This window comes from Theropithecus gelada, chromosome 19, assembly GCF_003255815.1.
Source record: "Theropithecus gelada isolate Dixy chromosome 19, Tgel_1.0, whole genome shotgun sequence".
Taxonomy (NCBI): Eukaryota; Metazoa; Chordata; class Mammalia; order Primates; family Cercopithecidae; genus Theropithecus; species Theropithecus gelada.
This window is the reverse complement of record NC_037687.1, coordinates 31,017,838-31,041,085: the sequence shown is the minus strand read 5'-3', so window position 1 is coordinate 31,041,085 and position 23,248 is coordinate 31,017,838. Positions and strand designations below refer to the sequence as shown.

The 23,248-nt window shown below is 46.5% G+C and overlaps 1 protein-coding gene across 1 annotated transcript; it reads left to right on the top strand.

Moving 5' to 3' along the window:
* The first annotated feature begins 1,351 nt into the window (after positions 1–1,351).
* On the top strand, positions 1,352–22,519 carry VSTM1 (V-set and transmembrane domain containing 1). Its single transcript, XM_025365885.1, has 8 exons — positions 1,352–1,541; positions 6,782–6,817; positions 6,927–7,211; positions 20,991–21,083; positions 21,164–21,191; positions 21,398–21,435; positions 21,538–21,575; positions 22,262–22,519. Exons 1-8 carry the CDS (start codon positions 1,508–1,510, stop codon positions 22,379–22,381), a joined length of 672 nt encoding a protein of 223 aa, XP_025221670.1. The 5' UTR covers positions 1,352–1,507; the 3' UTR covers positions 22,382–22,519.
* Positions 22,520–23,248: the final 729 nt, after the last annotated feature.

Sequence of the window (23,248 nt, the reverse complement as noted above, 5' to 3'; positions counted from 1 at the left end):
CACCTTCTGGGACCTTTCCTACTAAATAATTTATTTTGTACTAAGGAAGAAATTTCACTAATTGTGACATGATGATCACAATGTAGCTAATGGACCTTTCTGTTTAAGATCCACCTTCTGGGAACTTTCCTACTAACGAAGTAATGAATTGTGTACCAAGGAAGAAATTTCACTAATTGTTAACATGATTATCTCAATCTAGTTTATGGACCTTTCTGTTTAGGATCCACCTTCTTAGCAAATTGCAATTATCCAGTGCAGCCTTGTGAACTGTATCCGCCCTTGCTGTGCCTTCAATCCATATGGGGTTCTTTAAACATCAGACTCTGCCATGGGGACTTCACACGTTTCTCCACATGGGCACAAATGGTATTTTTTGTTTGTTTGTTTTGAGACAGACTCTCACTCTGTCGCCCAGGCCAGAGTGCAGTGGCACGACCTCGGCTCATTGCAACCTCCGCCTCCTGGGTTCAAGTGATTCTCCTGCCTCAGCCTCCTGAGTAGCTGCAACTACAGGCACCTGCCACCATTCAGCCATTTTTTTGTATTTTTAGTAAAGACGGAGTTTCGCCGCATTGGCCAGGCTGGTCTCGACCTCCTGGCCTCAAGTGATCCACCTGCCTCAGCCTCCCAAAGTGCTGGGATTACAGGCATGCGCCACTGCGCCTGACCACAAATCGTGTTTAAAGTGCAATAGTTCTTCACCATGTGAGACTGTCTTGTCCATTATAGGAACACATAACTCGACATTGCTAATACTTCCCTTCCCATTGAACACCTGTTGAAGACCCAATTATTGTGACACAAGAAAAAAAGCCGCTACTGGCTGCATGCGGTGACTCACGCCTGTAATCCCAGCACTTTGGGAGGCCGAGGCGGGCAGATCATGAGGTCAGGAGATTGAGACCATCCTGGCTAACACGGTGAAACCCCCTCTCTACTAAAAATACAAAAAATTAGCCGGGCGTGGTGCAGGCGCCTGTAGCTACTCGGGAGGCTGAGGCAGAAGAATGGCGTAAACCTGGGAGGTGGAGGTTGCAGTGAGCTGAGATCGCGCCACTGCACTCCAGCCTGGGCGACAGAGCGAGACTCTGTCTCAAAAAAAAAAAAAAAAAAAAGAGAGAGAGAGAGAAAGAGATTAACCTTGTGGGGAGCTGGCTAGTGGGTACACAGGAAGCCATAGGTATTAATGCTTTAAAATAAAACATTACATTTGCAGAAGTCTTGGCAGAACTTCAGAGAAGTAGGACAGAGCTCAGGCGGGTGGGGCCACCCACAGGATTCATGAGGAAGAAGTTGTCATCGACGGCTTCTTGTTTCCTGAGTCGGTTTGAGAAGGAAACTGCAAGAGTGGGGCAGAGAACCAGAGCGTCAGGGTAAAACCTCCTCCATCTGCACATCCTGGGGAGGAATCGGGCAGCCAGAGAGCTGCGGCCGCCCCAGTCCCGCTCCGCCTTTGAAGTGGTAAAACCGAAGGCGGGGCCTTGGTTCTGGCCCAAGGGACGCTATGACCACAGAATTCCTCTCCCTGCTTTGCCTCGGTGAGTCTCCAGGACCGGGACGAATGGGCTTGGGCTGGTGCAAAAAACTCATGGGGGAGTGGAAGTCCGGGTGGAGACGCGGTGTGTGGAAATAATGACTTCCACGCGTTGCACACCTGCGGTGGGTGGGTCTGGGCTGGGGGCGTCCCCTGCATGAGTTTTGCCGCCCACATGCAAGCGACCAGGAGGCCGCGCTGCAGAGACACGGGGAGGCCTCTGCTTACCCCGCTGGGGTCTCCGAGTCTGCACCCGCTAAATACCGCAGTATTGCCATGCATCCTCCGTCGGAATAGAGGAGGGCTGGGCTTAAGGATCTACAGGGTGCAAGGCTGTGGGCAAAAAGACAATTTCCTTTCCTTCCTTCTTTCCTTCTTTCCTTCCTTCCCTCCCTCCCTCCCTCCTTCCCTCCCTCCCTCCCTCCTTTCTTCCTTCCTTCCTTCCTTCCCTCCCTCCCTCCCTCCCTCCCTCCCTCCCTCCCTCCCTCCTTCCTTCCTTCCTTCCTTCCTTCCTTCCTTCCTTCCTTCCTTCCTTCCTTCCTTCCTTCCTTCCTTTCCTTCCTTCTCTCTCTCTCTCTCTATTTATTTATGAGACAGAGTCTCACTCTATGGCCCAGGCTGGAGTGCAATGGTGTGATCTCGGCTCACTGCAACCTCCACCTCCCAGGTTCAAGCGATCCTCCTGCCTCAGCCTCCTGAGTAGCTGGGACTACAGGTGCATGCCACCACACCCGGCTAACTTTTCTATTTTAAGTAGAGACAGGGTTTCACCATGTTGGTCATGCTGCTCTCAAGCCCCTGAACTCAGGTGATCCGCCCGCTTCAGCCTCCCAAAGTGCTGGGATTACAGGCATAAACCACCACGCCTGGCCCCAAGAAGACAATTTTCTGACCAGTCCGATTCTTAGGCTGATTTTAACCATCCTCAAATTGAACCTGATGTATTCAGACAGAGCTCACACTGTGAAAAGGAAGACCTGGGTTACAATGTGGGCTTCACTACCTAGGAACTCTAGGCTTGACCCAGCAGAGCTCCACCTCCCTAAGGCCCCAGTTCCTCCCTGGTGCATGGGGGGTGTGGTGGTCATCAATGCGCTTCATTTGTCTCAGTTCCTTCCCCCTTTTCTGGGTGCAGCCCTTCCCTGTGGGGTAATGCTCCTCTCGCACACACATTTGCACCTTAGATGAGCTTTTTTTTTTTTTTGCTTTTTTTTTTTTGAGACAGAGTCTTGCTTTGTCTCCCAGGCTGGAGTGCAATGGTGTGATCTCGGCTCACTGCAACCTCCACCTCCTGGGTTCAAGCGATTCTCCCACCTCAGCCTCCCAAGAAGCTGGGATTACAGGTGCGCACCACCATGCCTGGCTAATTTTTTGTATTTTTAGTAGAGACGGGGTTTCACCATGTTGGCCAGGCTGGTCTCAAACTCCTGACCTCAGGTGATCCACCCACTTCAACCTCCTAAAGTGTTGGGATTACAGGCGTGAGCCACTACAGCCGGCTATTTGTGCCTTAGAGATGACCATCGGGCTCATACCCAAACCTCCAGCTGCTGAGCACAGTAAGCTGGGCAACCAGGAAGCTGACCTAATCCCCCAGTGGCTGCCATACCAAAGTACTACAAGCCTGATGGCTTAAAGCAACTAAAATGCACTCTCTCGCAGTTGGGGAGATGAGAAGTCTGAAACTAAAGTGTTGGCAATGTTGATTCCTTCTGAGGGCTATGAGGGAGAATCTGTTTTATGCCCCTCTTCTAGTGGTGGCTGACAATTCTTGGCATTCTTTTTTTTTTTTTTTTTTTTTTTGAGGCAGAGTCTCTGTCTGTCACCCAGGCTAGAGTGCAGTGGCATGATCTTGGCTCGCTGCAACCTCCACCTCCCAGGTTCAAGCAATTCTCCTGCCTTAGCCTCCCGAGTAGCCTGGATTACAGGCATGGGCCACCTCGCCTAGCTAATTTTTGTATTTTTAGTAGAGACGGGGTTTCACCGTGTTGGCCAGGCTGGTCTCGAACTCCTGACCTCAGGTGATCCACCCCCTCCCCGCAGCCTCCTAAAGTGTTGAGATTACAGGCTTGAGCCACCATGCCTGCCCTCTTGGCATTCTTTAACTTGTAGATCCATCACTCAAATTGCTGGCTCTGTCTTTTTTTTTTTTTAAGACAGGGTCTCACTCAGTCACGCAGGCCGGAGTGCAGTGGTACCACCATAGCTCACTGCAGCCTCAACCTCCTGAGCTCAAGCAATCCTCCCCGCAGCCTTCTGAGTCGCTAGAACTACAGGTGCACACCACCATGTTGGACAAATTAAAGTAATTTCTGTTTTAGAGATGGAGTCTTGCTAGATTGCCCAGGCTAGTCTCCAATTCCTGGACTCGAGCAATCCTCCCCACTAGCCTTCTGAGTAGCTAGAACTACAAGTGTGCACCACCATCTTGGGCTAAGTAAAATAATTTCTTTTTTAGAGATGGGGTCTTGCTATATTGCCCAGGCTAGTCTTCAGCTCCTGGGTTCAAGCAATCCTCCCCGTTAGCCTTCTGAGCAGCTACAACTACAGGTGCACACCACCACATTGGGCTAATTAAAATAATTTTCTTTTTTTTGCAGAGATGGGGTCTTTCTATATTGCCCAGGCTAGTCTCCAAGTCGTGAGCTCAAGCAATTCTCCTATCTCAGCCTCCCAAAGCACTGTGATTGCAGCCTGGCCTCTCTGCCTCTGTCTTTGCATGACCACCTTCTTTCTGCGTGTCTCTCTTTTTCTCTTCTCGTAAGTTATATTGGACTAGATGCCCCGCCTACTCCAGTATAACCTCATCTTAGCTTAACTAATTACATCTGCAAAGATCAGATAACGGTATTTCCAAATAAGGTCACATTCAGAGGTCCTGGGAGTTACAACTTGAGCTTCTCTTTTCAAGAAACGCAAATCAGCTGGGTGTGGTGGCTCACACCTGTAATCTCAGGACTTTGGGAGGCCCAGGTGGGCAGATCTCTCAAGGTCAGGAGTTTGAGATCAGCCTGGCCAACATGGCGAAACCCCATCTCTACTAAAAATACAAAAAATCAGCTGGGCATGGTGGCAGGTGCCTGTAATCCCAGCTACTCGGGAGGCTGAGGCAGGAAAATCGCTGGAACCTGAGAGCAGAGGTTACAGTGAGCTGACAGAACACCACAGCACTCCAGCATGGGTGACAGGGGGAGATTCCATGTCAAAAAAAGAAAAAGAATATGGGAATTGGGCTGGTTGCAGGTAGCTCATGCCTGTAATCCCAGCATGTTGGGAGGCCGAGGTGGGAGAATCACTTGAGCTCAGGTGTTCCAGACCAGCCTGGGCAACACAGTGAGTCCTCATCTCTACAAAAAAAAAAAAAAAAAAAAAAAAAAAAAAAAAAAAAATTAAAAATTAGCCAGGCCTGGTGGCACATGCCTGTAGTCCCAGTTATTTGGGAGGCTGAGACAGGCAGATCACTTGAGCCCAGGAGGTCGAGGCTGCAGCGAGCTGTGACTGCACTCCAGCACTCCAGCCTGGGCCACAGAGTGAGATCCTATCTCAAAAAGAAAAAGAATATAGGAATCACTGTTTGAACAGACGATGGATGGATAGCAGAGATGAGATGACATGAGTCTAAAAGCGGGATTTGGGGAGGGTCTCAAAAGAGAGCCTGAGTCCTGGGATGCCCTGCCATCCAGAGGCTGTTTCCTACCTGCCAATCCCAGCCAATCTCGCTGCCAACGCAGCCTCGGTCCATCGTGAGGCTCCACCTCATTCCTTTGCGGTGAAGCTTGGTGTGGGGTCACGTTCTGCGTCGGTACCTGCGTCAACAAGGAACCAATGTCCTGAGACACTCTTGTGGCTCTAGAGAAATTCTACCTAAATTCTACCTAACTTCACCCTGAAACAAGCCCCATGACTGACGTCCCATTTTCCACGCAAGTTTATGACGCTCCCTTCCCCACAGGGAATATAGAGAACAGAACATAGAAGAGGGAGGGGATGATGTAAGTGGAAACCAAAGCTAAAGTGAGGGGAGTACTTGGAACCAGAAGACATGGGGAAGGGGGAGCAGATTCTGTCTATTGGAATTGAGCAAGAAAACCCTCCCCTTTCCACGGGAAAATAACGTTTGCATTATTTAAGTGGCAAGGGTAAAAACTGCAATCAGGTCGGGCACGGTGGCTCATGCCTGTAATCTCAGCACTTTGGGAGGCTGAGGCAGACGGATCACTTGAGGTCAGGAGTTTGAGACCAGCCTGGGCAATATGGTGAAACCCCATCTCAAAAACAACAACAACAACAATTAGTTGGGCATCGTGGTGCACACCTGTAGTCCCAGCTACTCTGGAGACTGAGGTACGAGAATCACTTGAACCCAGGGGGTGTAGGAGGTTGCAGTGAGCTGAGATTGCACCACCGCACTCCAGCCTGGGTGACACAGCGAGACTCTGTCTCAAAACGAAACAAAGCAAACAAAATACTGCAATCACAGAAAATACAAGAAAAAAGCATAGGTGAATGTTGAACAATTTCTAGATGGTGAAAGAATGATTACTCGTGAAAGCAATTCAATACATCAGGCCAGGTGCGGTAGCTCGTACCTGTAATCCCAGAACTTCGAGAGGCCAAGGCAGGCGGATCACCTGAGGCCAGGAGTTCAAGATCAGCCTGGCCAATATGGTGAGACTCTTGTCTCTACTAAAAATACAAAAATTAGCCAGGCATGGTGGCGGGCGCCTGTAGTCCCAGCTACTCGGGAGGCTAAGGCAGGAGAATCACTTAAACCTGGGAGGCGGAGGTTGCAGTGAACTGAGATCGTGCCATTGCACTCCAGCCTGGGCAACAGAGTAAGACTACATCTCAAAAAGAAAAAAAAAAAAAAAGTTGCTGGAATTTTCTATATACACATAGCTTCTGAATGACAAACAATGGAACAAAAGTAAGAGGTAAGTCTGGGGAGATAGCTGCCAAAAATATATACATACATGTAATACATACATTTAATAGATATATTTATATATGTATTATATGTAATATGTGTACATAGTTAATATATGTATTATGTATAATACATATATACATATATATAATACATATATACATATGTGTAACTATATGTACACATATATACATAATACATATATACATAATACATATATATATATTAGACCTATAATGAGCTAGTCATTGTTCTCTGCTGGATTTGTACTCAAAGACAAGCACATAATTTTTCTCTCATTGAGATTTCTCTTCCAGGACTGTGTCTGGGCTACGAAGATGAGAAAAAGAATGGTGAGTTTTCTCCCATTTAAACTTTATTTATTCCTGCATCCCACACTTCATGACCTTTTCCTTTAATCGTCTGAATTCTAGACTCAAATTATCTCTGAATTCTTTCCAGAGAAACTGCCCAAGCCCTCCCTCCACGCCCGGCCTAGCTCAGTGGTTGAAGCCCGGAGCAACGTGACCCTGAAGTGTCAGGCTCCTTCCAAGAATGTGACATTCATTCTGCGCAAGGTGAATGACCCTGGGTACAAGCAGGAACAGTTCTCGACAGAAGACGAGGCTGAATTCCACTTCACGGACCTGAAGCTTAAGGATGCTGGGAGCTACTTTTGTGCCTACAAGACAACAGCCTCCCATGAGTGGTCAGAAAGCAGTGAATACTTGCAGCTGGTGACCACAGGTGAGAAGGGTAGCCTCAGATGTGCTCCTTGATGCACACATTTCTTCGGTTTTGCTTTGCTTTTTTTCCCTTTTTTTGTTTCAAGACGGAGTCTTGCTCTGTCGCCCAGGCTGGAGTGCAGTGGCACAATCTCGGCTCACTGCAACCTCTGCCTCCTGGGTTCAAGCAGTTCTTCCTCCTCAGCCTCCCGAGTAGCTGGGACTACAGGCTCCCGCCACCATGCCCGGCTACTTTTTGTGTTTTTAGTAGAGATGGGGTTTCACCGTGTTAGCCAGGATGGTCTCCATCTCCTGACCTCGTGATCTGCCTGCCTTGGCCTCCCAAAGTGCTGGGATTACAGGTGTGAGCCACCGTGCCTGGCCTAATTTTTGTATTTTTAATAAAGACGTGGTTGTACCATACTGGTGAGGTTGATCTCAAACTCCTGATCTCAGGTGATCCATCTGCCTTGGCCTCCCAAAGGGCTAGGATTACAAACGTGAACCACAGTGCCCGGCGTGTTTTTTTTTTTTTTTTTTGAGAGGCAGTCTTGCTCTGTCGCCTAGGCTGGAGTGCAGTGGCGTGATCTCAGCTCATTGCAATCTCCGCCTCCTGGGTTCATGTAATTCACCTGCCTCAGCCTCCCGAGTAGCTGAAACTACAGGGGTGGACCACCACACCGGGCTAATTTTTGTATTTTAGTAGAGACAGGGTTTTACCATGTTGGTCAGGCTGATCTCAAACTGCTGACCTCAAGTGATCTGCCCACCTCAGCCTCCCAAAGTGCTGGGATTACGGGAGTAAGCCACTGCGCTTGGCTGCTTTTTTTTTTTTTTGACAGAATCTCGTTCTGTCGCCCAGGCAGGAGTACAGTGGCATGAACACAATTCACTGCAGCCTCAACCTCCCAGGCTCAAGCAATTTTCCCACATCAGCCTCCCAAGCAGCTGGGAGTACAGGCAAGCACCACCACGCCTGGCTAATTTTTAAAGTATTTGTTGAGACAGGATCTATGTTGCCCAGGCTGGTCTTGAACTCCTGAGCTCAGGTGATCCTCCTGCCTTGGCCTCCCAAAGTGCTGGGATTACAGGCGTGAGTCACCAAAGCCTGCCTGATGCACGTATTTCTTTTCCTGTTGTGGGACATGGCTGGGGAAGAAGGAACCCAGGAGACAAAAAGATAGATGCAGGCTGGGCACGGTGCGGTGGCTCACGCCTGTAATCCCAGCACTTTGGGAGGCAGAGGTGGGCGAATCACTTGAGGTCAGGAGTTCGAGACCAGTCTGGCCAACATGGTGAAACCTCAACTCTACTAAAAATACAAAAATTAGCTGGGTGTGGTGGTGGGCACCTGTAATCCCAGCTACTAGGGAGGCTGAGGCAGGAGGAGAATCACTTGAACCCAGTAGGCAGAGGTTGTAATGAGCCGAGATTGTGTCACTGCACTCCAGCCTGGATGAAAGAGCAAGACTCCGTCTCAAAAAAAAAGGGATAGATGGAATACCTTCAGTGTGGAAATGGGAACCCGAACGTGGGGCAAGATTCTCATCAGGGACAGGGATTCTGAGAGGGTCCTAATGATGTGGATGTGGGAGAGTGGTGTAGAATATGGTTAAGAGAAAATTAGGGTACGGTAAGACTGACAAACCAAGCGATAATTGCCATGGAAAAGATGGTCTGTTACAGTTCCCAAGAGGAGGGGGAAGGCTATACTATGGGGGTGGGGGTATGGGGGAAGCACCAGGGTCAATCAGGGGCAGAGGAAGGAGGAAGAACTGTGGGCCAGAGCTTTGATTGTATTTTGTGGGGAGAACAAGATTAGAGTTGGCCAGGTGTGGTGGTTCATGCCTGTAATCCTAGCACTTTGGGAAGCCGAGGAGGGCGGATCACCTGAGGTCAGGAGTTTGACATCAGCCTGGGTAACATGGCGAAATTCCATCTCTACAAAAATACAATAATTACCTGGGTGTGGTGGTGTGCACTTGTGCTTCCAGCTACTTGGGAGACTGAGGCACGAGAACTGCTTGAACCCGGGAGGCAGAGGCTGCGGTGAGCCAAGATTGTGCCACTGCATTCAAGCCTGGGTGATAGAATGAGAACCTGTCTCAAAAAAAAAAAAAAAGAAAGAAAAAAAAAGAAAGAAAGAAAAAAGAAAAAAAAAAAAGAATGGGCTTTGGGGTATAGAGACTGTCCCTGGTTGTCTAGTTCTTGGACCTGGGGTGATTAGGAGAGGACAACTTTCACCTTGAGTGTGAGAGCCTCATAATGAAGGTGGTTGGGAGTGAGGGCTCTGGATCTATTGGCTTGCATTTGAGGGACATATTGAGGACAAGTGGTTTACTGGCTCTAGAAATTAACTAACCCAGGGAGGGGTGGTCCCACCAAGGGCAGCAAGGCCCCAAGATGTCAAAGCATCAAATGCAGAAAATGAAAGACATGGTGGTTAATACAGAGAGGTGGACGAGATAGTCCCCAAGTGCAGTAGAAAATGGAAAAGCGGGCCCGACACGGTGGCTCAGACCTGTAATCCCAGCACTTTGGGAGGCCGAGGCGGGCAGATCACAAGGTCAGGAGATCAAGACCATCCTGGCTAACATGGTGAAACCCCGCCTCTATTAAAAATATGTAAAAAATTAGCTGGGCGTGGTGGTGGGCGCCTGTAGTCCTAGCTACTATGGAGGCTGAGGCAGGAGAATGGCGTGAACCCGGGAGGCGGAGCTTGCAGTGAGCCGAGATCGTGCCACTGCAGTCCAGCCTGGGCGACAGAGCGAGACTCCGTCAAAAAAAAAAAAAGAAAGAAAGAGAGAGAGAGAGAGACAGAGAGAGAGAGAGAGACAGAGAAAGAAAGAAAGAAAGAAAGAAAGAAAGAAAGAAAGAAAGAAAGAAAGAAAAAAAAGAAAAAAGAAAAAAGAAAAGAAAAGAAAAGAAAAGAAAAGAAAAGAAAAGAAAAGAAAGAGAAAGAAAGGAAGGAAGGAAGGAAGGAAGGAAAGAAAATGGAAAAGTCCTAGCCCTTCTCTTTACATCCATTGCCTTGTTCTCTTCAGGGTCACTCCCAGAACCTTTGCTCTCAGTCAGTGTAGACCCTGGGATGACTCCAGGTCTCAGGACACTTTGATGTCTCACTCCATACAATGGAACTGAATGTATTGTAATTGCTCTGCTGAAAATGGGGATCCCAGAACCATTACAAGTCAGGCAAGTAAGAAAAAAACAGACAGATTTCATGCTCTCGAATGTGACAAGTAATGGCAGTGTGTATTACCTGAGTGACTCATCACACTGGGCCTCCTTCCCCAGCAACAAGTTGGAGATCTGGGTGACAAGTGAACACAGAGTGATAACACTGGCATTTGACATGTATCCAGCATTTTCTATGTTCCTCTCTCCACGACAGGTAACTTGCCTCCACTAACTCATTCAGTCTTCACTTCCTGTGAGGGTGGTTGTGTTAGTAATTTTGCTTATAGAGACTAGGTGACCTCCCCGATGTCACAAAGACAATGAGCTTCACAGTTGCTGTTCAGACATAAATGAAAATTTATATTTCTTTATGCCACAGAAGAAAAGCCAGAAAGAGTGTCCAGTGCTCTATGAGGGATGTAGGAATGGCAAATAATGGAGGATGGGGCTAAGAGATCCCATTGTGTGGGAAAATATGGCAGGCATGGTGCAGGTAACTGAAATTTAAAAATGATGAGGACCACAGTGAGAGGATGCACATGGGAGGATTGTAACATAAGTGACTTGAGATCCCAAGGAAGAGGGATAAAGAATAATTTTGCATCACTTTCATCTACCCATTTATCTACCCACCCATCCGTCTATCCATCCACCTACCCATCTATCAACCCACCCACCCATCTACCCACCTACCAAACCATCTACCCTCCCACCCACTCATTCACCCATCCATCCACTCACTTATCCATCTATCCATCAACTCACCCATCCATCCATCCATCCATCCATCCATCCATCCATCCTTCCATCCATCCATCTATCCATCTATCCTTCCATCCATCTATCCTTCCATCCACCCATCCATCCTTCCATCCTTCCATCCACCCACACCTTCATCCATTCTCATACCCACCCATCCAACTTTCCACCCACCCTTCCATCCATCCATTCATTCACCCCTTTGTACATCCATTCACCCTACCACCCATCCATCCATTCATCTATCCATTAATCCATCCAACCACCAACCCTTCCATTCATTCGTCTACCCACCCCTTCATCCATCTATCTACCCACCTACCCATCTATTTACCCAGCCACTCATTTGTCCATCCTTCCACCCACTCATCCACCCTTTCACCCATTCATTCACCCCCACCCACCTATCCATATATCCATCCATCCATCCATCTATTCATTTATTAGTCACTCAACAATATCTCTCAATTGACTACAGTTGCTTCCAGTAGGTCAATCTGGCCATATCATGGGAAATCCCTGGAGAGACCTTACAGTCATCAATGTAGTGCAGAAGTAGCCATGGGTCCACACCAATGACTTAGCCTGGGCTTGGGGCATGATGAGTAACTGAGTACTTAATGTTTCACCTCTGATTTACCCTCTTTCTGAGGCTCTTGATCAGTGATGCTCCAACAAGGTTCTCATCACTTTGATGTTGATTTCAATTGTATTCCCAATAACTTTTTCTTGTAGTCTTAAGAATTTTCATTCCCACACTTTAGCCCTAAAAGCCTGGCGATTATTTGCCATTTCCCAATTATGTGCTCTGGCAGATCATCTACTATTTCCTGATTTCTTCACCTCTATCGCAGCTATACCATTACATCACAAGACAGGCTATAGTATCAATTTAAAGTGGTTGATTTTCCAGGTCAGCCTTCCATATACAATCTGTTTGCTGCTTTACAAATCACTTGATTATACTACTTTTTACTTATTACAAAATGGGCATATAAATGCTTCTATTACAAAAAAAATTTAATGCAAAATACCTGGCACAAAAATAGCTGCCCATTCAGCCTACAAATTCAGATACTTTGGTAGATCCTGAGCATATTGTAGGAACTGAGACAGACCAGGTCTCTGGCCAACAGGAGCTCACATTCTTCTTTGGAAGAAAGAAATAAATAGCAGAAAGATATCAGAGTAATTAAAAAACACATTATAGATGGAGAATAACTGTGAGAGGCATTGTATTAGTGATCTATGGCTGCATAACAAATTACCACTAATTTAGCAGCCTGAAACACCTATTTATTACCTCACAGTTGATGTGGGTCAGGAGTCCAGGCACAGCTTAGCTGAGTCCTCTGCTTTGGTTCTCATAAGGATGCAATCAAGTTGTCAACCAGGGCTGGGTTCTCATCTGGGGCTTGATTGGGGAAGGGTCCATTTCTCCACTCCTGTGGTTGCTAGCAATATCTGGTTCTTTGCAGCTTTAGGATTCATGTTAGACTGATTCTGCAGCACTTGCAAGAAGAGAGATTGAGAGAGAGAGGAGAGAGAGAGTAAATGCCCTAGCAAACAGAGTTTTATGTAATGTAGCATAATCAAGAGCATAACATCCCATCACCTTTGCCATATCTATTGGTGAGAAGAAAGTCACAGGTCTCCACACTCAAGGTGAGGGTATTAGACAAGGGTATGAACACCAGAAAGCAGGGCTCCTGAGTCTCCTGAGTGCCCCCTTAAGGTCTATCTGTCACAGGCATGAAATATGAGAATGACGCAACCACATCAATATCTGGAGAAGAGCCCTTCAGGGAGAGAGAGCAGCAAAAGCAAAGTCCCAGAAGTGTGAGTGTTCCTGGAATGATTGAGACACAGAAAGGAGGACAGAGAAAAGAACAGCAGAATAAAAGGTGTGGATAGAAGGCAGGGCCTAGAGCATCTAGGGTCTTGTGGGTGTTTGAACTGGTCCTAGAGTCTGCTTTGAAAAAACAGGAACCCACTGATGAAGTTGAACTGGAGAATGGCATGATTTTATTTATATGCTTGAAGGGTCACTGGCTGCTTTTTTTTTTTTTTTTTTTCCGAGACAGGGTCTCACTCTGTTGCCCAGGCTGGAGTGCAATGGTGCGATCACAGCTCACTGCAGCATTGACCTCCCAGGCCCAGGTAATCCTCCCACCTCAGCCTCCCAAGCAGCTGAGATTACAGGCACATGCCATCATGCCTGGCCTCTGGCTGCTTTTGGAAAATAAGGGATTAGATGTGGTAAGAGTTGGTACATTTCAGGCAATATGACTTTTTAAATTTAAAAATATCAAATTGACAAATGAAGATTGTATATATTCAAGATATACAATCTGATGATTTGATCCATCTGTACATTATGTAATGATGATCACAGTCAGATTAATTAGCACATCCATTGCCACCATGCTGTGCACCTGAACTTCTTCATCTTAGAACTGGAAATTTAGGGCTGGGCATGGTGGCTCACGCCTGTAATCCCAGCACTTTGGGGGGCCGAGGCAGGTGGATCACGAGGTCAGGAAATCGAGACCATCCTGGCTAACATGGTGAAACCCCGTCTCTACTAAAAATACAAAAAATTACCCGGGCGTGGTGGCGGGCGCCTATAGTCACAGCTACTCAGGAGGCTGAGGCAGGAGAATGGCGTGAACCCGGGAGGTGGAGCTTGCAGTGAGCCAAGATCAAGCCACTGCACTCCAGCCTGGGCGACACAGCCAGATTCTGTCTCAAAAAAAAAAAAAAAAAGAACTGGAAATTTATACCTTTCATCAACATCTCCCCATACATTATGTTCAACAAAAAAATAAGCCAGACTCAGAAAGACAAATTCTGCATCATCTCACTCACATGTGTGGCCTGAAAAAGCCAAACTCACAGAAGCAGAGAGTCTACTGGTGGTTGCCAGGGACTGGTGAGTAGGTGATACTTTATTTTTATTTATTTATTTATTTTGAGACGGAGTCTCGCTCTGTCGCCCAGGCTGGAGTGTAGTGGTGCGACCTTTGCTCACTGCAACCTTTGCCTCCCGGGTTCAGGCGATTCTCCTGCCTTAGCCTCCCGAGTAGCTGGGACTACAGGCACACACCACCATGCCCAGCTAATTTTTGTATTTTTAGTAGAGATATTCCTCCTGAATAACTGGGATTACAGGAACCCACCACTAAACCCAGCTCATTTTTTTTTTTTTTTTTTAAGTAGAGATGGAGTTTCACCATGTTGGCCAGGCTGGTATCAAACTCCTGACCTCAAGCAATTCCCCTGCCTTGGCCTCTCAAAATGTTGGGGTTACAGGTGTGAGCCACCGCACCCGGCCTACAAGAAGAACTTTAATGGCCATTTTCTCAATGTTATTGGGGAAACTGCTGTGTTTTCGGGGGTAGGGCATGAGGGGAGATAACCTCTCAAGTGCTTCCGGTTTCTGAAGAAGTTGGCGTGTAAAACAGCACAGAGTGCGTCGTTTGCCATATTACGTGATGAAAAACTAGGGTGGGATTTGGGGAATAATGGGGGTGAATTTTTGGGTGACCCATTTGGGGAGTAGGACCAGGACCTACGCAGAGTAGGTACTTCAGGAATATGTATAATCAAGAGTTTGTTATAACTCTAAAATTCTCAACCATAGGTGAATATTGAATTTTTTCCCCTAATGTTGCTTATTCATTAACAATTGACTAAGATTCTGTCCTCAGAGGTTCTCATAAAAATTAGAGCTCCCGAGGTGAGGTGGCTCACGCCTATAATCCCAGCACTTTGGGAGGCCGAGGTGGGCAGATAACCTGAGGTCAGGAGTTCGAGACCAGCCTGGCCAACATGGTGAAACCCTGTCTCTACTAAAAATACAAAAATTTGCCAGGCATTGTGGTGGGCGCCTGTATTCCCAGCTACTCAAGTGACTGAAGCAAGAGAATTGCTTGAACCTGGGAGGTAGAGGTTGCAGTGAGCCGAGTGAGACTCTGTCTCAAAAAAAAAAAAAAAAAAAAAAAAATTAAAAAAAAGTTAGAGCTTTTGGCAGCATTCGGCTGAAACAGAAGCTCATCCAGACTTTAAGGGCCAAATTCAGAATATAAATTGGCATCTAGATGCTTAATCATCCTTCCTTTCAGCAAGTCACAATCTTCCTGCAACCTACTCCAAAGAGCCAAAGTTGCTGAAAGTTGTTGCTAGCAGTCTGTGCTGGTATAATCGGTTTTTGAAAAGGTATCCTCCGAAGTGTTCTTGCAAGATAACTATTTGAAATGTTTTTATTCCATGATAGTAGGCTTGGGAAATGACTGCTACCCTAGGACTGTGAACACAATTCACGTCAGGAACGTTTTCTAAGAAAGATGTGAAATCTAACGGGAGAGAGGAATACAGAAGTATCAGAAAGGAGGTGGGAGATCTAGTGAGGTGTGAGGGGGAGGAGGAAGAGAAACTTTTCTATTTTGAGCTCTTGTGTCATTTATTTTCCTTCTTTTTTTAATTGATATATAATTCACATTCCAAAAATTCACCCTTGTAAAGTGTGCAATTCACTGGCATTTTGTATATTCACAAGGTAGTATAACCATCACCACTACATAATTCCAGACCATTCTCATCACCCTGAAAGAAAATCTTGTACCCATTAAGCAGTCACTCTTCATTTCCCACTCTCCCACCAGGCCCTGCCAACCATTCATATGCTTCTTTGTGTCTATGATTTCGTCTATTCTGGACATTTTGTGTCAGTGGATTCATATACTATGTGGTCCTTTGTGACCAGCTCCTTTCACTTTAGCATGATGTTTTCAAAGTTTATCCGTACTATAGCATGTATCAATGTTTCATTTCTTGTCATGGTGAAAAGCATCATACTGTATGGACAGACCACATTTTGCTTATCCATTCCTTTTTTTTTTTTTCTTTGAGATGGAGTCTTGCTCTGTCACCCAGGCTGGAGTGCAGTGGCATGATCTCAGCTCACTGCAACCTCCGCCTCCTAGGTTCAAGTGATTCTTCTGCCTCATCCTCTTGAGTAGCTGGAACTACAGGCGCCCGCCACCATGCCCAACTAATTTTTGTATTTTTAGTAGAGAAGGGGTTTCACCATGTTGCTCAGGCTGGTCTCAAACTCCTGACCTCAAGTGATCCACTTGCCTCAGCTTCCCAAAGTGCTGGGATTACAGACTTGAGCTACTGTGCCTGGCCCCATTCTTCTTTTGATGGACATTTGTGTTGTCTGCACCTCTTGGCTAAAGTGAGTAATGGTGCTTGAACACTGTGGTAGGAGTATCTGTTTGCCTCCCTGCTGTAAATTATCTTGGGTATGTACCTAGAAGTGGATTTGCTAGGACATATGGTGACTATTATGTTCAACTTTTTGAGGAACTGCCAAATCATTTTCCATTATGGCTGTATCATGTTATATTCCTTCCAGTAATCTATGTGGGTTCCAATATCTCCACATCCTTGTCAACACTTACTTTTCTTTTTTTAAATTATAGCCATCCCAGTGGGTATTATATAATTTCTTAAAATTTATTTTTTGAGTTCAAATTTGTATCATCACAATTCCAAACAGAATAAAATATCTTTGCCGGGTGCAGTGGCTCACGTCTGTAATCCCAGGACTTCGGGAAGATGAGGCAGGAGGATCACTTGAGCCCAGGAGTTCAAGACCAGCCTGGGCAACCTGGTGAGACCCCATCTCTACAGAAAATACCAAAATTAGCCAGGCATGGTGGTGTGCGCCTTTAGTCCCAGCTGCTTGGGAGGCTCAGGCAGGAAGACCATTTGAGCCCAGGAGGTTGAGGCTTCAGTGAACTGTGATTGTGTCACAGCACTCCAGCCTGAGTGACAGAGCGAGACCCTGTCTCAATAAATAAAATAAAAGTAAAATATCTTTAAGCACAGGTATAATGTCCCCAGCCTGTATTTATATGCCTTAAACACACCAGAAAAGGACCCTATATTCAATTGCTCTGTAGAGAATGAAGATGAATTTTATCACACAAGACTCGACTTTCTTTCTGGTGCCTGTGGCTCCATTTGTGCCCCGTGTCAGGCTGTATCTTGTTGCTCGGTCTGATTCTAGTAGCATAGCAACTTATAATTTATTCTGGCAATTTGTAAATACTGATGTGAAATTTTGGCCAGGATATGTGGACATCTCAGGGTGAACCCAGTCCAGCTGATTATGGGGGTCATGTGAAGACCAGAATTTTGCAATAATGTACTTCTCATTTCTAGTGAATTGCTGCATGAAAGATACTGTAGGCTGGAAAAGGGGAGAACAGAAAGGATGAGGCAAGGCTGCTGTTTCTCTGCTTCCATCTGGGGAAACGGAAGAGTCCAGGAGCAGCTGTTCCTGCCCTGTTTTCATCAGTCCTTGGAAATGCACTGATAGAATTGTTGCTTATGGCCAGGCATGGTGGCTCATGCCTATAAGCCCAGCACTTTGGGAGGCCAAGGTGGGCGATCACCTGAGCTCAGGAGTTCGAGACCAGCCTGGCCAACATGGTGAAACCTCATCTCTACTAGAAATATAAAAAATTAGCAGAGCGTGGTGGTGGGCACCTGTAATCCCAGCTCCTTGGGAGGCTGAGGCAGGAGAATTGCTTGAACCCCGGAGGCGGAGATTGCAAAGCCAAGATTGAGCCACTGCACTCCAGCCAGGGTGACAGAGTAAGACACTGTCTCCAAAAAAACAAAAAAAAAAAAGAATTGTTGCTTTTGAGGGGTTCTCTGATTCAGCTCCACCAGAAGCAGGCCCTTAGAAAGCATTAGTGTGAAAGTGATATTTTATTTTATTTTATTATTTATTTATTTTTGAGACAGAATTTCGCTCTTGTTGCCCAGGCTGGAGTGCAGTGGCATGATCTTGGCTCACTGCAACCTCCGCCTCCTGGGTTCAAGCGATTCTCCTGCCTCAGCCTCCCGAGTAGCTGGGATTACAGGCGTGCACCACTACGCCTGGCTAATTTTGTATTTTTAGTAGAGATGGGGTTTCTCCGTGTTGGTCAGGCTGGTCTCGAACTCCCGACCTCAGGTGATCCGCCCACCTTGGCCTCCCACAGTGCTGAGATTATAGGAGTGAGCCACCATGCCCGGCGTGAAAATGACATTTTAGGGAGTGGGGAAGAAGGGCCGGGAGGAAAAGAGATTAAACAAGGGTGGGATATCCGTGTCCCTCAGATGGTATCTTTGGCTCAATCCTACAGAAAAGCAGTGGAGACAGGGAAGGTCAAAGACCGGAGGCTAGGGAGCTGGGGTTTTGACAGCAGTCAGTGGCAGTTTGTTCCGGGCATGTAAATTCCAAGGCATTTGGAGCTCTCCCAGGCAGTCCCCCAAAGAAGAGATGCAAATGTTCACTTTGGAAAGGGAAAGAAGCCACAATCTAGAATGCATAAAAATGGGAAAGGGATCTGGGGAACATGGGTTGAGGAACATTGACAGAATCTGTTACAGAGAGAGATGGGCGTGGGTGGAATATTGGGTGAAAAAAAATCATCATTATACCTACAATCCCATTATCCTACACAATGAGTCAGTTTCTAGACTGAGTGCTTTAAAGCCAGGATTTTTCATCATTACCTAACTCTTCAAGTTAGGTATTATTGGCTCTCTGCCCCCTCCTTATATTTAACCAAAAAATAATGTATTCCAGAAAGGGAAGGGAACATTTACAAAGTCGGGAGATGGGAGACCTACTACTAGAACTCAAGTATGTCTTGTTTCAAACTCTCTACTCCTTTTGCTGCTCCCTGATGATCAGCTCAGAAAGAGCCTTATTTCAGGAAGGGAGATAAATAGATAATTAGATATGATAGACAGATGATAGGTAAGTAGGTAGATAAATAGATAACTAGACATGATAGATAAGATAGATACTAGATGATAGCTAGGTAGGTAGCTAGATATGATAGACGGATTAGATAGAGAGACAGATGATAGTTAAGTAGGTAGATAATTAGATACAATAGATAGATAACTAGATATGATAGGTTAGATAGATAAATGGATAATAGGTAAGTAGGTAGATAGATACAGATGATTAGCTAGCTAGCTAGATGATAGATAACTAGATATAGTAGATAAAATAGATAGATGTAGATCTATCATCTACAGATCCCTCGTTCTGGTGTCTCGGAGAATCATGTCTCCTTCAGAGAACCCCACCCCTCCCCACTCTAAACGCCTTCCATGCCCATGTCACTGCTGTTCGTTACCTGGTGTCAACGAGCTCATTGGAGTGTGTTTGAAGTTGGCTGGGCATGGTGATCTGTACTCCCAGCTACCCCTGGAGGCCGAGTGAGGAGGACCGCTTGAGCCCAGGAATTCGAGTATGATTGCACCACTGCACTCCAGCCTGGGCAAGAGTGAGACTCTGTCTCTTTAAAAAAAAAAAAAAGAAAGAAAAAGAAATGTGTTTGAAGAGCTGAGATCATGTCTGTATTAGCCAGGGTTTTCCAGAAAAAAACAGAACCAATAGAACATATATATATAAACTGGGTGTGGTGGCTCACGCCTGTAATCCTAGCACTTTGGGAGGCCAACGTGGGTGGATTACCTGAGGTCAGGAGTTCAAGACCAGCCTGGTCAACATGGTGAAACCCCGTCTCTACTAAAAATACAAAAATCAGTCGGGCGTGGTGGTGGGCACCTGTAATCCCAGCTACTCAGGAGGCTGAGGCAGGAGAATTGCTTGAACCCAGGAGGCAGAGCTTGCAGCGAGCCAAGATTGCACTATTGCACTCCAGCCTGGACAAGAGTGAAACTTTGTCTCAAAAAACAAACAAACAAAAAAACCCACATACGCATGTGTGTGTGTGTATATATATATAGATAGATAGATAGAGAGAGAGAGAGAGAGATTTATTTTAATGGATTGGTTCATGTGATTGTCGGGGGCTGGTAAGTCTGAAATCTGCAGGGCAGGTAGGAGATCCAAGGGAGACTTGATACTGCAGCTTGAGTCTGGAGGCCCAATTCCTTCCACCTTGGGGTACCTCAGTCTTTTCTCTAAGCCTTCAACTGATTGGATGAGGCCCACCCATATGACAGTGGGTCATCTGCTTTACTCAAAGTCTATTGGTTGAAATGTCCAGCTCCCAGGTGGTAGATCCAGGCTTGGAAGCCAGGCTGTCTGGCTCCTCTTAGCATTTCTGCTCACCCCTATCAGTGCATTTCAGACAGTGATTACACGGACAGACGTGGTGGCTCACACCTGTAATCCCAGCACTTTGGGAGGCCAAGGCGGGAGGATCCCTTGAAGTCAGGAGTTTGAAACCAGCCTGGCCAATGTAGTGAAACCCCATCTCCACTAAAAATACAAAAATTAGCTGGGCATGATGGTGCACACCTGTAATCCCAGCTACTCAGGAGGCTGAGTGGGGAGAATTGGTTGAACCAGAGAGGTGGAGGTTGCAGTGAGCCAAGATCACACTCCAGCCTGGGTGACAGAGCGAGGCTCCATCTCAAAAAAAAAAAAAAAAAGAATATATATATATATATTTATACACACACACACACACGTATATAAAACACTGGCTCACAATAAATGATCAATATCATTGCTCTGCACCAAACAATCCCTGGGAATTTCCTATGCGCCAAGCAGTGTTCCAGCCCTCTCTATAGGTAATGACCCACCAGCCAACAAAATAGGTACTGCTGCTGTCCTCACTTTACAGATGGGGAAACAGAAGCTTGGAGAAGATTAAGGAAATTCCCCAAAGCAATAGGAAGTTTCAGCTCCAAGGTGGGAGATCCAGGCTTGGAAGCCCGGCCGTCTGTCTGGCTCCTCTTAGCTTTTCTGCTCACCCCTATTGGTGGATTTCAGGAGCCAGGCTGATTCCCTGACCTACTCTTCCCCCTCCAGACACCAGAACCATCTTTGTTGCCATCTTCAGCTGCATCTCCATCCTTCTTCTCTTCCTCTCAGTCTTCCTCATCTACAGATGCAGCCAGCACGGTGAGCTCAGAGAACGCAAAGGGAGAGAGGGGGAGTGAAGGATTTTCTCGGTAGGTAAATTCCTCCTGCATTTTTTGTAGGTTCGTCGCCTGAAGAATCCACCAAAAGGTAGATGCTTGGCATAGCTCATACTCCCCTTAATTCCCATGTCATTCTCCAGGGAACCCATTGGCACATTTGGGATTGGTACTCTGAGCCCCAACCCCAGCCCATTCTGTGACCTCCCTCCACTCCCCTCCTCTCCCCTCCATTGCCCTCACCCTCTCCCCGAAATCTTCATATCCCATCCTTTCACGTGTCTCTCTCTCTCTCAGAATCAGCCATTCCAAAGTTTCGGAGCAGGAGGCTGCTGGTAAGGGACAGGGAAAATGTAAGGGAATCACCGGATAGAAAGACTTAAGTTCTGACTCCTACAGCTGAAAACTGATTTTCTTTTTTTTTCTCTCTCACTCAGAGGCAGATTTATCCAGGATGGAAAGGGTATCTGTCTCGGTGAGTCCTCCCGCTTAGGAATCCCACAAGAGCTCCCTCACCACAACGGGCTGGTCGTGTCTGCCTCCTGGTTAAGCCCATACAGAAACGTCTACTATTTATCACCTGTGTGGTCTTAGACAACTCCCCAAAGGGGAACCAAAATCTCTATTTAAAAGGCATATGCACAGGGCCGGGTGCGGTGGCTCACGCCTGTAATCTCAGCACTTTGGGAGGCCGAGGCAGGCAGATCACAAGGTCAGGAGATCGAGACACCCTGGCTAACACAGTGAAACCTCATCTCTACAAGATACAAAAAATTAGCTGGGCGTGGTGGCGGGTGCCTGTAATCCCAGCTGCTTGGGATTCTGAGCCAGGAAAATGACTTGAACCCGGGAGGCGGAGGTTACAGTGAGCCGAGATCACGGCACTGCACTCCAGCCTGGGCAACAGAGCGAGATTCTGTCTCAAATAAATAAATAAAAATAAATAAAAATAAAAAAATAAAAGTCTTACGCCGATCCATTGATGTCACACACATAAAGGGCTATAAAAACAGAAAAGAAAAAGAAATGCATGTGGTGTGACCGAGGACCTGGATTTTGAATTTAATTTAATTGTAATTAATTTAAATGTCAATAGCCACGTGTAGCTAGTGGCTGCCATATTGACCACTCAGTTCTAATATTCATCTATTTTCTCCAAAGACGGCGGACCCCCAAGGAGTGACGTATGCTGAGCTAAACATCAATGCCCTGTCTGAGGCAGCTTCTGACACCACCCAGGAGCCCCCAGGATCTCATGAATATGCGGCAGTGAAAGTGTAGCAAGAAGACAGCCCGGGCCACTAAAGGAGGGGGGATAGTGCTGGCCAAGGTTATCAGAAACGTGGAGATGTGGATGATTCTGTGTCCCTTGCTCCCCATCCGTATCAATAAAATTAAGTTTCTCATCTTAAAAAGAAATCTGATTTATGGATTATTCATGCCCAAGAACCCCACCATACTCTTTCTACCCCACATTTCCTCCTAGAACAATTCAAGGAAATAATAAATAATTATTGATCAGCTATCCAGCAAAGAATGTAAGAATTATGGAGCATCTCCTGGAAGCACAACAAGCGAAAAAGAAAACGGCCAGGCTCATGCCTGTCATCCCGGCACTTTGGGAGGCCGAGGCGGGTGGATCATCTGAGGTCAGAGTTCATGACCAGCCTGACCAACATGGTGAAATCCCATCTCTACTAAAAATACAAAATTAGTGGGACATGGTGGTGGGCGCCTGTAATCCCAGCTACTTGGGAGGCTGAGGCAAGAGAATCGCTTGAACCCAGGAGGCAGAGGTTGCAGTGAGCCGAGATGACACCACTGCACTCCAACCTGGGCAACAGAGACTCTGTCTCGAAAGGAAAAAAAAGAAAGATAAATGTTTGAGGTAGCAGAATATCCTAAATACCCTGATTTGAGTATTATACATTCTGTGCATGTATCAAACTGTCACATGTATGTCATAAATATGCATAAATATTATGTATCTATAGAAAGTTTTTTTTTTTTTTTTTTTTTTTTAGATGGAGTCTTGCTCTGTCGCCCAGGCGCCAGAGTGCAGTGGCGTGATCTCAGCTCGCTGCAACCTCCCCCGGCAGGTTCAAATGATTCTCCTGTCTCAGCCTTCCGAGTAGCTGGGATTACAGG